The sequence below is a fragment of the Penicillium griseofulvum genome (assembly GCF_001561935.1).
Source record: "Penicillium griseofulvum strain PG3 chromosome Unknown contig_80, whole genome shotgun sequence".
NCBI lineage: Eukaryota > Fungi > Ascomycota > Eurotiomycetes > Eurotiales > Aspergillaceae > Penicillium > Penicillium griseofulvum.
Window position 1 is genome coordinate 1,026,587 of NW_024467471.1, and position 13,027 is coordinate 1,039,613.

General features: G+C 47.7%; 5 protein-coding genes across 5 annotated transcripts; 2 read left to right on the forward strand and 3 right to left on the reverse strand.

Moving 5' to 3' along the window:
* Nucleotides 1-507: 507 nt before the first annotated feature.
* PGRI_014050 (uncharacterized protein) lies at nucleotides 508-1,871 on the reverse strand (the record flags this gene model as incomplete). Its single annotated transcript, XM_040789118.1, has 5 exons — nucleotides 508-801; nucleotides 855-1,154; nucleotides 1,217-1,408; nucleotides 1,492-1,644; nucleotides 1,695-1,871. 5 exons carry the CDS (start codon nucleotides 1,869-1,871, stop codon nucleotides 508-510), a joined length of 1,116 nt encoding a protein of 371 aa, XP_040646071.1.
* A 449-nt stretch (nucleotides 1,872-2,320) lies between these two features.
* Nucleotides 2,321-4,003, forward strand: PGRI_014060 (putative MFS transporter; the record flags this gene model as incomplete). The annotated part of the gene is made up of 4 exons (XM_040789119.1): nucleotides 2,321-2,521; nucleotides 2,593-2,701; nucleotides 2,759-3,303; nucleotides 3,377-4,003. 4 exons carry the CDS (start codon nucleotides 2,321-2,323, stop codon nucleotides 4,001-4,003), a joined length of 1,482 nt encoding a protein of 493 aa, XP_040646072.1.
* A 359-nt stretch (nucleotides 4,004-4,362) lies between these two features.
* On the reverse strand, nucleotides 4,363-5,755 carry PGRI_014070 (uncharacterized protein; the record flags this gene model as incomplete). Its single annotated transcript, XM_040789120.1, has 7 exons — nucleotides 4,363-4,894; nucleotides 4,946-5,069; nucleotides 5,120-5,139; nucleotides 5,191-5,290; nucleotides 5,342-5,357; nucleotides 5,410-5,533; nucleotides 5,589-5,755. The coding sequence occupies 7 exons, from the start codon at nucleotides 5,753-5,755 to the stop codon at nucleotides 4,363-4,365; spliced, it is 1,083 nt and encodes a 360-aa protein (XP_040646073.1).
* Nucleotides 5,756-7,473: 1,718 nt separating this feature from the next.
* PGRI_014080 (uncharacterized protein) lies at nucleotides 7,474-9,637 on the reverse strand (the record flags this gene model as incomplete). The annotated part of the gene is made up of 11 exons (XM_040789121.1): nucleotides 7,474-7,687; nucleotides 7,741-7,776; nucleotides 7,826-7,918; nucleotides 7,971-8,043; nucleotides 8,101-8,122; nucleotides 8,181-8,448; nucleotides 8,499-8,684; nucleotides 8,740-8,792; nucleotides 8,846-8,908; nucleotides 8,962-9,059; nucleotides 9,115-9,637. The coding sequence occupies 11 exons, from the start codon at nucleotides 9,635-9,637 to the stop codon at nucleotides 7,474-7,476; spliced, it is 1,629 nt and encodes a 542-aa protein (XP_040646074.1).
* A 758-nt stretch (nucleotides 9,638-10,395) lies between these two features.
* On the forward strand, nucleotides 10,396-12,936 carry PGRI_014090 (putative alpha-glucosidase; the record flags this gene model as incomplete). Its single annotated transcript, XM_040789122.1, has 1 exon — nucleotides 10,396-12,936. The coding sequence occupies one exon, from the start codon at nucleotides 10,396-10,398 to the stop codon at nucleotides 12,934-12,936; it is 2,541 nt and encodes an 846-aa protein (XP_040646075.1).
* Between the last annotated feature and the right edge of the window lie 91 nt (nucleotides 12,937-13,027).

The following is a 13,027-nucleotide window of genomic DNA, read 5'->3' on the forward strand; positions in this document are numbered from 1 at the left end:
ATAAAATCACGAGGTCATCTCATGGAATTAAGAAGTGGTAGTAGCCCTGCAAATATTAAATGTATGAATACCTAATTACTCTGCAACAATTTACCTAATTAACTATAACTCATTCCGCACTTGTTCCTATTATCTCAGGCGTACTTCCCGCTTCGTTGGGCAGATCGTCGGGCTCCCGCTAATTTTGTCGATCCCGACCTCGGGAAGATCCACGCATTACAGAAAACCCTGATTTGAATCAAGTACAACATCTAGAAAGGTCTTGTCATGCTCATGATCGAGGATTTTTCCGGCCACCCTTGCTGACTATTAGTGGAGCGAACGGAGTATTTTCCGGATTTCGCAACTGCAATTTTTCTTCTTGCCCCGAACTTAAATGTCCCAAAGAGCAAGGGGTAAAGGGGCAAGAAGGAGAAAAAATTAAAAAGTCATTGATCTAATTTTCAATTAGGAACTGTAATATATGCAGTGCGCAGTGCCACCTACACAGCTTCGTCATCAAGTTTCCTACTTGGTTGACTTGCCTTCCAAAGAAACTCTATACTCTACAGTCATCTCGATACACCCATTCACAGGTTCTTGAGTGGCCAAAATGAGCTCCTCACTTGGCGTTCGTTTTGGTTGCGCTGGGCCGCAAGCAGTTGACTGCAGGGAGGGTTGATTTTTCGACCAATTCTCCATCGCGTAGCCTCGGCCTCGACTGTCATAGCAATACTTCTTCGATTTATCACCAGTCGACCCAAGTCCTCGCACGAAGCCTTTTAGCAGAGGCGCCAGATATGGAATGCAAGTAACAATGTTCTAATATAAATAGATTAGCCATAGATCGCACGCGACTGGTCATTTTAACTTACGCCCACGTTGAACTCAATCGTTCCCCACAACACAAGCATTGTCGAGTTTCCATCTCCGAATGCCACACGTTGAATTTGAGTCAGTCGCATAATGGAGCAGACCGTGGTAAACAGGCCGAGGAGGAAAAGGCACACAACACCAGCCTTCTGTGCTGGTTTTATATTGAGACCCAGTAGCAATGGGATCGGAAGCACGATAATGGTCACGTCCATGATAATAGTGAAAATTGCAAGACCGTAGAACAGGCCTCCCACAGGAAGACAGGTGCCTGGTATACGAGCATTCCATGATCGTCGAACCTGTTACAGGAGAGTGATTGTTAACTTGTGGTCGCATGCGATTATAGTGGACAGTTGCCTACCGGTGTGCAATTAAAGATCAAGCTAAGAGCACCGGCGATATGACCCAGCGTAGAAGCTACGATCACAACCCAGATCGCCGTGCGATAATGTCGCTTTGAGGTTCCAGATATCAGTCGGAGATAACTAAGGCAAAGCGATGCCTTGAACCCTGCGATGCCAACTTGGTAAATGGGCCGGCCTCCGTAGTTAATCTATTTTGCCTTTTGTCAATTTCCCGATCGAGTGTGAAGGACTGAAACCTGAAACTAAACTAAAAAAAAAAAAAAATATTTACCTTGGTATATGTCAAGTAATTTGCTTCAGGTCTCAGCTTCAATGGCAGTCCTAGCCCATATCGACTTTCTGCTACTGTAAGCTTCTTGCAGCGATGGGAGCGCTGGTAGTACCCACGAGAAATGCACAATGCATTGTATACAACACTGAAAGTCTGCCCATGAATTAGTTGTGTTTTCCGTTGTATCACGCAGGCTAACTTACCATACTAGCAACCATTACATAGTCTGCCGCACCCCATCGACTGGCTTGCAGTCGGAGGAAAAGTCGCATAGAAACCGTAATCGTCATCAATATGGTGAGACTCAAACATACTACTAGGATGAGGCGGTACTGTGAAGCAGCTTCAACCTCTGGCGATGCATTGTGTACCCAGCCCATCGTTGAAGAGAAAACATGCGAAGGGATACGGAGAATATATGAGAGGACATCGCCAAGTGTCAAGTGGGATTCTATAGGGTTTTCTTTATGCATAAATTTCCAAAATGTCCACAAAGAACTTCCTTGAAACTAAGAAAGGGATAAGGCTAGCCATGTACTTTGTGCTATTCAGGGACGACATCGTATGTTTCAAGGTTTTTTCTTGCTTTTACTATTGAAATTTAACTCCATCCCTTCCTTCATCTCAAGGAAAATTTTCAGTGTTACTATTAATTTTGATTTGCAGGGAATATGAATAGCCACGCGATGTCCACGCTGATTCCGCTATTTAGGCTTTTTGTGTATCCCGCCTTCTCTTTCCCCCCCGTCAGACTTTCCTTAATTTCCTTTCCTTTTCCTTTCCCATCCCATTGTCCATTTCCTTTGACGATCGTTATATTTGTTCCCCAATGGGTCAAGTACAACCCGACGTGGTGGCACAACCTTCAGATGACCTTGATGATGCCGTGGTGTATCTCAATGACCATGGGAATGTGGCGCCCGACTCTCAAGTCAATCTGCGTGCACTCCGTCGTAAGATCGATCGACGTTTGATGCCTTATATGTTCTGCTGCTATGTACTGCAATTCCTGGACAAGGTCATGCTGAACGTACGTTTAACTTTCCATTCAGCCACATGTGCCATGTTATTGACGCAAGGATTATTTATGCACGTATATAGTATGCGGCCGTTATGGGAATCAAAAAAGACCTGGCACTTGTCGGAAATGATTTTTCTAACGTCGCTACATGGTTTTTCATTGCCTACTTGATCGCAGAGATACCAAATGGTTTGATTTGACTTGAGAGAATTATGTTGGATTATTATGCTAAGTCTCGTTCCACAGTATATTGTTTACAAAAAGTGCCCCCTGCCAAATGGCTCGGGGGAAATGTTCTCCTCTGGGGAGTGGCGGCTGCCGCCTCCGCAGGCGCCCAAGGATATCGCAGCCTTCTGGCAGCCCGGATTTTCCTGGGTATTTTTGAAGCGACGGTTGGCCCATCATTGATGCTTATCAGTAGCCAGTATTACACCAGAAGCGAACAAGCTCCTCGGTTTACTATATGGTATATGGGTCTTGGTGTGGCCCAGATTATTGGAGGTGTCATATCCTTCGGCTTCCAGCAGGTGCATCATGCTTCACTAGAAGGTTGGCGGATTATGTTTCTTGTTCTCGGACTAGTAACAGTTCTTGTCGGCGGCCTGACGTTTTTCTTCCTCCCTGACACGCCGATGAAGGCACCCTGGCTGTCCGAGGACGAAAAGGTCGCCCTCCTCCAACACGTCAGCGAGAACAAGACCGGGGTATGGGGTACAACTTTGAACCTGAAGCAAATCTGGGAGGCCGTCGGCGATATTCAGCTGTGGCTCCTGACTGTGATAACAATTTTGGTGTGTCTCACATTCCATATTTCATCCCTTGCTCGAAATACCCCCTGCAGCTGTATTGACTAATCCTGCATAGATATCCGTGTCCAGTGGTGTAGTGACGACATATTCTTCAACATTAATTGCTGGATTTGGCTTCTCGGGTCCCATCTCAGCCTTACTCAATACCCCGTCGGGCATTGTTAGCATTTTTTTCACACTTCTCGTCGGCTTTGGCATCCGGACAACTTCAAATCGCTGGGCATGGAATGTGCTCTGTACAATTCCTGGGATTATCGGCGCCGCCGTACTTTCCTTCTTACCCAAAAGCAACAAAGCCGGTGTCCTGATCGGTATCTATCTTGTCAACGCCATTGTGGCTACTCTTCCGATTCTATACCAGTGGACCATGGCCAACTGCGCTGGACATACCAAGCGTGCATTTGCTAGTGCACTCGTTGCTGGATCTTTCTCGGTCGGAAATATCATTGGGCCACAGACATTCCAGTCACGCGATGCGCCTGAGTATAAACCCGCCAAGATAGCTGTTCTCGCGACACAGGCTGCAGCGGCTGTGCTATCCATCGTGCTCTTTGGCTATTATAGGTGGCAAAACCGCCACAGAGATCAGACTGAGAGCCGCATTGATGACAACATTGCTGATGAGAACAAGTGGGCTGGGCTCACTGATAAAGAGAATCCTTCTTTCCGTTATGTCTACTAAACATTTCCTAAGTGGATGAGTTGGAAGGCTTGCTCATCAATGGGCTTTGGGTGAATGGAAATTGTGACTCGTTGTGAGATAACTTGAACATGTACTATATATATTTCCTTCGTTTGGCGAAAAAATAATTCACTATATTAGCCTACGATAGAATATCGTAACCGCGTATTTGGGTTGTCCAACATCGAGTTCTGGTGATATATACTTGTAATGAACCAACACAGTATATATCACTCTTTCTATCCCCTTGGTTCTCATACCTTACCCCTTGTTAAATACTAGAGAAGTAAACGATAGTTCAAGATCAGAAGTCCTCGACCATAAGTCATGGCAATTGAGAATCTAAAATATATTTTCTACTACATAGCCAACGAAAAATCACCGAAGAAATCCTGCCAAGCAGTAGGGAAATAAAACAAATTAAGCCCTGGAAAGTCCCACTCGGAGACAAACTGCTCAGGGACAAACCACTGAAGATCCGCCTGAGCATCAAACAACTCCCAGAATGGCGACGTAGCAGTAGGGCCATCCGAGTTCGGTTGCTGTGTTTCCATCAACGCACGCCCATATTTCTCAATACTGACTTTCAAGATCTGGAGATAAATATTCCCAGATCCCGACTGAGTTCCACTGGCTCCCGCTTTACTAAGCTCATCGACGAGTCGATTACCTTGTTCCAGAAGCTCTTGATGCTCCTCGTCGCGCTCGGGGATAAGCCGGGATAACTTGAGAAGCAACAGAAAAGAGAACGCGCATTTTGCCCAGACAAAGTCCATTGCGTATCTCAGCTTAGCGAGGTAGAAGTCTGGATCGGCAATGATAAGGCGGAGATGTCGACGGGCACTTGCTTTGGCTGAGAGGAGTATTGTTCTTTCCGTTGTAGACATGGCACTTATTGTCTGTGTTAACAGAGGGAAGCACGTTATGTCGAGTAGTACTTACGCTACGTTCTCGACGCCCATGCATCGTAATGCTTTGCAGTTGAGCATCATTTCTGCCCAGCATTTCTGTACTCGGAGAGCGACTAATAGAGATGGCTTCTCTTCGGCGGCGGCAACACAACTTTCTTCGAATTATTAGCAAGTTTTTACCGCATTACGCCAATGGGAGTCGTACCGATAATACGTAGCCAGTCACTGTCTGATGTTAGCAGGCTTGTTGAGGAACGGGAAAACAGTGAAATTTACTCGAACCATAGATCCAGTTCAATCTTCATATCATGAACATAGTCCGCGATGCTTTGCCCATCAAGCGATGTGTTTCCTCCTAAAGCGTCGCCAACATTTGCTACAGAAAGTCAATCAGGCGTTCGATTTAAATTCGCTGAACAGAATATACCTCTGAGAATGTTTAACTAACAGGAAGGATTAGTATATCTTCAACTCTATTTTAGGAAGTCAACGTACTTCGACCTGGGAGAGTAGCCGTAAATCCAAAATGGTCGATGAGGGATGGCTAAGTAATACCCGACATCTGCGGACATTACCTTTAGGTCGAATACCAGGTGGCTTTCCTCCATCAACGCGAAAACTAAATTAGGTATAATTAGCCTAGTAATCCCAGTAAAGGATTACACCCATCTTACATATGCTCGAGAACCAAAAGCCCGAACCAAGTCCGAGCGTTCCAGATAAGAGCCCTTTCCTCTGCAAACATCTGATGTGGCAAGGCATAAGCCATATCTTCATTCCGAAGGGCGAGTCGCTGTATCAATTCTTCAAAGGCCTCGTGCAATTCCAGGTCCATGGCCATGCGAGTGGCAAAGGATAGGATTAATGAGCGTTCTGTGGAATAACAAGCAACTACGAGCATTGCTTGAACCGACTCTAGGCAATTTAATTCTTTGTTCTGGATTATGACATTCATCCATCTCTTGAGTTCGGCGTGAAGAAGGTCGGACATAGAACCTCCAGATCCTGGAAAGAGCAGATTAATATGATAGAATAGCACATCAACATAAAAGAGGAGGTAATTTACTGGTCTCCACCATGCAGCCAATTGCACATATTGCATTAAGCAGGATACTACTTCGAGATCGAATGGAGTCGAAAGTGTCATATTGGGGGTCGAAGATTGGGATATACCTGTCCTGTGTGATTTGTGGAAATATGAGTATTTGAAGCGAGTGAGTGAGAGATAATACATACACATCCCTCAAAGAAGCTAGAATTTCAGTCAGCCAGATTCACTGATCATTGAATAAATTATGGATCAGACGTACGTATTGAAATATGACACGGCACATTCAAGTGTGATGAGCCCTTTATCAATGAAGTCGGTAATGGGCTCATCTCGAATTTCGAACCCAGGACGCTTTCTTTTCGGAGGCCTAGTAATTATCGGATTGGTCTGATTGGACGCGTAGGTAGGCCGAGCCGAATTTTCATTCGGAGAGAGGGCTGGTATGGATCCTGGGATAGATCTTTGGTAATCGTGACCATTTGCGTAACCAGCTGAGCTTGGCACAGGTACACTGGAAAACACATCTTGGGGATGATGGTGCGGATCAGAATAATGAGAGCCCGAGGATGCACACGCACTCTCGCGACGTACTTGCTGTTGCCGATCACAGGGGCGACTTGAGGAGTGTATTGGTTGAGATTTGGGGCTGGGCTGGGAGCGGCTCTGTTTAAGCAACTCTCGCATTTCTTCTAGCTGTTTTCGGAGATATCGCACCTCAGACTCCACGCCTTCGATCCGCCTAGGGGACATTAGTCTTGGTTATAGCGATGTAAGACAAGACCATACTCTGAGACGGGGTCTTTTGGTATTTCGAAGAACACGCATTGCTTTTCTAACTTCTGACACCTAGTTTCTCAGTGTCAGACCTTTAGGCTCCAAGTGTATTTGCAGTAAAGGGATATGAAATACCTTGTACATGGCCTCTCTCCGTCGCATTTCACCTTTAGACGATCAGCCAAAACCCCACAACATTTTGGCACGGAAGCATTGAGCACAGACCTTCGATTGTCGACAAGCACTGCAGGCTTTCTATGCATCGAAGACGTCATACACAGTTAGGGCTTGGTTGTTATTGGGTCTCAGTGGGTTCAATAGCGACATACCGGAATGCGCTTTTTCCCTGCTGGCGCAGGAATAAGATGCAGGGATTCATCATCTATCCTCGTGCTGCACGGGCTGTAGCTAGATTGATTGTTCATGCAGAGCCAGCCGTCTTCTGTTTATGCTGATGGGTCTCGGGGTTGACGGAAAGGAGAAAACCTGGAGAAACGCGGGGTTCGGCTATTTCTCCGAGCCGGCAATACAACCAACAAGGTCCCACAAGGAATTGGTCGCAATAAAAAGAATATATGTTTTTAAGCAGTTTGTAAGACTGGTGGTATATTTAGAGAGCAATTGTAAATATAATACGCCGAGCTACATTTGATTCATACAATAGCCTCATATCAAATAAAGCAAAATCAGAAATACTGCCCACTAAAACGCAGACTAATTGAACTGACCAACTCTCAGAAGACATAGACAAAGTCCTCGTTCTCTATATCGGTCAGATCCTTCCAGGAATTATCATCTGCATCTCGTTGAGGAAGGTCTTCTTTAGCATCGTCAGAGACGGCTTGGATGGTTTGCATCGACTGGTCTACAATCTTAGCTTCCTTGCCGAGGGCTACACGTTTCTTCTCATGATTCTTGTTTAAGAAGTACATATATGCAATGTTTGCCCTAGGATTCACAATTAGCAAAATATAAATTAGTTGGAATTTGGTGCACCCTACCCGGTGAGACCTATCAGGACGCAAAACATCGCGAGGCTAGAGGTGTTAGGTAAGTGACGCTCAAAAGATTGTGTCTGTAACTTACTTTGAAAGTAGACCGCGACGGTAAAGCGGTGCTTCATTTGTGGTATAAAGGTTGGGACCAAGGACCTGGGTGGGAATAATGTCAAAACGAAATCTGGTATGGGTGTAGAGTGCTACATACATTACCAGCGCACTGTCCGACATACAAGATAGCGGTAGTGACCTTCTTCTTTGTCTCTCCGGCTGTATTTGCTGCAGACCAAGAGTATATCAACGGGGCTAGAGATGGTCAGTCGGACCCAAGCTCGAAAACCTTGGAACTATGTAAGCGCTTACTGATGGCTGGGTACACAGAGATCTGAGTAACGAAATTAGCATTCCTGCCATAATGACGTTGGCTTCGATCCAGCACTTACAATATAGTATCCAGCAAGTAGAGGTCCCTTGTGGGAATTGTCATGGGCAATCTCCAATAGCATCACACAGCCTGCGATGGGTGGGAGACAAAGCAATGCCAAGACGGGGCCCTTCATTTTCCAAACTGTCGCTAGCCAAGCACTCCCCATTGTGGCAACAAGCTGAACTGCACCGAAGGGAATATTGAAGAGCATGGTATCATATTCACTGAGGCCAAAGGACTTGATAATCAACGGCCCAAAAGTAGTAATACCTCCGCTTGGAACACTGAACCTTGGTTAGCAGCTTTAGTATGGTGTCCGTCAGGGCCAACTCACGAAATAGAAAACATTAATGCAAACCAGAACCATGACTTGGGGTCAAGGAATGCTTCCTTTGCATGGTCCCATTTCCACTCATGGTTCTCGACACCCTGTTGGTTCATTCGTTGTCTTTCAATGGATAACAGTTTGTCCTCCTCTCCAAGGAATTTGGCCGATACGGGGGAATCGGGCATGAAAATACTATGCGAGTCTGAGTTAGCGTAATACATGGAAATGGAGACAGGTCAAATCTCACAGGATAACAGCAGCGAACCCAACAGTCACCAGACCAAAGAACAAGAAGATGATCTAGTAGGTGTTAAATACCAGTACCGGACAGGCAATCATGTGAGATAACTCACCTGATAGGGTGCAAATATAGATGATTTTATATGACCGAGTCCAAAGGCAATCAGGCTTCCAAACTTTTCTTCATGTTAATGCAAGTGTCAAGAAAATGATACGGGGAAGAACCCACCATATTCACGACTCCGTTCATCGCATACCAAGAGCTCAGCCTCACAGGCTGCTCACGACGCCGATACCACATTTGAGTGATTGCAATGAAGGCCGGTGCTGGTAAACCGCATCGTTAGAAGGGACAATAAAGTTTGGCTGGGAGATAACGAACCAATCCCAGCCTCAAAAATACCAAGAAACAATCGGCAAGCAAGAAGTTCACCGAATGTTTTCGCTGCAGTCATGCACGTTAAAGCAATACCCCATAAAAGGCAGGATGCAGCCAGAAATTTTCCCAGAGGTACTTTGACTAGAAGGTAGGCGACCAGGGGTTGAAATACCAGCTGAGCCAGATAGATCGAACCCCCTAACCAGGAGTACTGTTGGCCATGGAGATTGGCTTTCTCGACGATTCCAAAGACTGACGCATACGAGATAGTTGACTTGTCGAGCTGCTGGAGGAAGTAGATTCCGAGAAGAATGGGAAGGAGACGCAAATCGATCTTTCGAAGAACCTTGGCGTTATTCTCTGGGGTCAGAATGTTTGAGTGCCCTGCCTCTTCTATGAACTGCAAAGCCTGATCTGCTTTGGGGTTATTTCTTTTCCCACTGGTATCGTTAGGAGTGATAGCCCGTGGCTGATCGGGCTCAATGGTTTCCACAAACTCTTCCTGCTGACCCTTTGGCTGTGACATAGCTGATCACTTGCCGAGGCACACCGGAGGATAGCGAAAATACTGGGTAGATATAGGAAAAGAATGAATCAAGCTGAAAGGTGGAAGAGGGAATAGGGGTTGGATATAGAACGGCTATGCGAAACCCCGTGGGGAAAGAAGTATATTACATTCCCCGGACCAGACGATCCAAACCCGAAGTGTAAAAGCCACAGATGGTAGATTATCCTTTTTAGCGCTTGGCATAGTTGGCGATGAAACTTTGTATAGTCCACGGGGTCAGTTGATCGGGAACAAAATGGCAAGACACCTTGCTGCACGCAGCCGACGTCGGGATGTTTTATCCAATCACTTAACTGGGACAAATGCCGTCGGAGGGGCAGCGAAGGGTAATGAAAAGAAGAGGAGTCTTCAGAAGTGCCAGGAATCGTTAGCATCGGGTTTCGGTGAGCAAAACCGAGAGAAAATTAGCGCCAGTAGGATTGTCGGATCGAACGTCTGGGGCCCCGGGATGTTGTTTGTGGGGAAAAACACGGAGTTTCACGGCAAAATCATCTCGGTACTTGTCCGTTCACAACATTCGCGTCTCCGCTTGTCGGTGATTATCCCCGATCTCCGACTCTACACAACTGCAATGCATCATTGGGATTACCGCGGGGTAGGTGAAAGATGGAACAGAGGGGCGCTCGAGAACCATTCAAATACGCCACCATGTCAGGGAAAATGCTGGTATTCTCTCCAGTTCATCCAGATCTAGTGCATCATCTTCCACATTCATCATGCCTCAAAAAGAAAGCTGCCCCAAGGGCTACTCACAAGTGCCCCAGGCCACCAATCAGGACGCTTTTGTTCACATTCGAAGCAGCACAAAGAGCAAAAGTGCCTTCGATTTCACCTTTGAAGCTGTTCGTCCCAACCTATTCCGAGCCACCTTTTCCTCCACAGACCACCCTATCCCTCCCTATCCCAGTGTCACCAAGCCCGAGACCAACCTCCAGGGCGCCAATGTCTTGACCAAGGAGGATGCATCCTCCAAGGTAATGGATGTCGCTGGTGTCACTGCTTCGGTAGACTGGAAACACTCACCTGTGGTCAAACTGTCATGGACTGGTTCTGAGAAGCCTTTGCACGAGGATTTGCCACTGAGGTCTTATGTTGCAGACGGAGAGGGTGTCGCCAACTACTCCGTGCATGACCGCGAATGTCTCCATGTCGGACTTGGCGAGAAGGCGGCTCCTATGGATTTAAGTGGTCGCCAATTCCAACTCTCGGCCACCGACTCTTTTGGATATGATGTATACAACACCGATCCGCTCTACAAGCATATCCCGCTTCTGATCAAGGCTTCTGCCGAGGGATGTGTTGCCATCTTCTCGACCACCCATGGCCGCGGTCTGTGGTCTGTAGGAGCCGAGATCGATGGTCTCTGGGGACACTTCAAGGTATACCGACAGGACTATGGTGGACTCGAGCAATACTACATTGTTGGCAGAACCATCAAGGATGTTGTCCGATCCTATGCCGAATTGGTTGGCTTCCCCATTTTGGTACCCCGCTGGGCTTACGGCTATATCTCCGGAGGTTACAAGTACACTATGCTAGATGAGCCGCAAAAGGCCCATTTGGCTCTCCTGGAGTTTGCGGAGAAGCTCAAGCATCATGGCATTCCCTGCTCGGCTCACCAAATGAGTTCTGGTTATTCAGTTGCAGCGACCGAGCCCAAGGTTCGCAATGTCTTCACATGGAACCGGGAGCGGTTCCCGGATCCCGAGGACTGGATTACCAAGATGCACCAGTACGGTATCCGACTTCTCACCAACATCAAGCCCTTCCTGCTTGCTTCTCATCCCGACTTCCAGAAGCTCGTTGATGCCGGTGGCTTCTTCAAGGATGAGGAAAAGGAGCCTGGGTACATGCGTCTGTGGAGTGCTGGCGGTGCGACTGGAGGTGACGGTGCTCACATTGACTTCACCTCAGCAGAGGCCTTCAAGTGGTGGTACGATGGCGTCCAGAGTCTCAAAAAGATTGGCATTGACGGTATGTGGAACGACAACAATGAATATACCCTACCCGATGACGACTGGACCATGGCTCTTAATGAGCCTACCGTCGCCGACGCCGCAGCAAAGAACGTCAAAAACTCCGTCGGTCTCTGGGGTCGTGCCCTCCACACCGAGCTGATGGGTAAATCTTCCCACGATGCCCTGCAAGACATGGAGCCCAAGCTGCGCCCCTTCGTCTTGACCCGCAGCGCTACCGCTGGAACTCTTCGCTACGCTGCATCCTCTTGGAGTGGCGACAACGTCACCAGTTGGGAGAACATGAAGGGAGCCAATGCCCTGTCTCTCAACGCCGGTATGTCCCTTCTTCAATGCGAAGGCCACGACATCGGCGGATTCGAAGGCCCCCAGCCCTCCCCAGAACTCCTCCTCCGCTGGATCCAGCTTGGCTGCCACGCTCCCCGCTTTGCAATCAACTGCTTCAAGACGTCTCCCAAGGACTCCTCCGTCGGCGATGTCATCGAGCCTTTCATGTACCCGGAGATCACCCCCCATGTCCGCGCCGCCATTAAACGCCGCTACGAGATGCTGCCCTATATCTACTCTCTCGGTCTAGAGAGCCACAAATCTGCAACACCGCCGCAGCACTGGACCGGTTGGGGATACGAGTCTGACCCGGAGGTGTGGACCAAAACACTCAAGGCAGGCGAGGAACAGTTCTGGTTCGGTGAGACTATGCTCGTTGGTGGCGTTTACAAGGCTGGCATCGACGTCGCGAAGGTCTACCTGCCGCGTAAGTCCGGCGCCTTCGATTATGGCTATGTCAACATGAACGCTCCGTATCAGTACCTCGCATCCGGGCAGTGGGCCGAGATCTCTTCAGAATGGCAGAAGAGCATTCCGCTCATTGCGCGTGTCGGTGGTGCCATTCCCGTTGGCAAGAGCGTGCACACCCGCGTTCCTGGTGATGAGACGGCTGCGTCAGTGGCCGTTCAGGAAATCGATGATTACCGTGGTGTGGAAGTGTTCCCGCCCAAGGGTACTTCGCACGGTACGGTCTTCTCTACAACTTGGTACGAAGACGATGGCATTTCGGTCCAACCCGGTACTGCCGCGTACACTATTAGCTATAGTTCTACTGAGGAGAAGGTTCTTGTTAAGTTTGAGCGTGATCAGGCTGGCTTTACTCCGGCTTGGAAGGATGTGGATATTATATTGCATAACGGTGATCAGCGCCGCGTTGTCTCGAGTACTGGGGATGAGATCGTCCTCAAGGGTACAGACTCGCGTGGACGTGTTGTGTATACACTCAAGGCTTAGGCCTTTCGGTTTTGTATATAGATAGATCGTTTCAGGCCTAGACTTTTAATGTTCTCAATGCCACTTAGAGATTATGGATCACTTTTTTCTT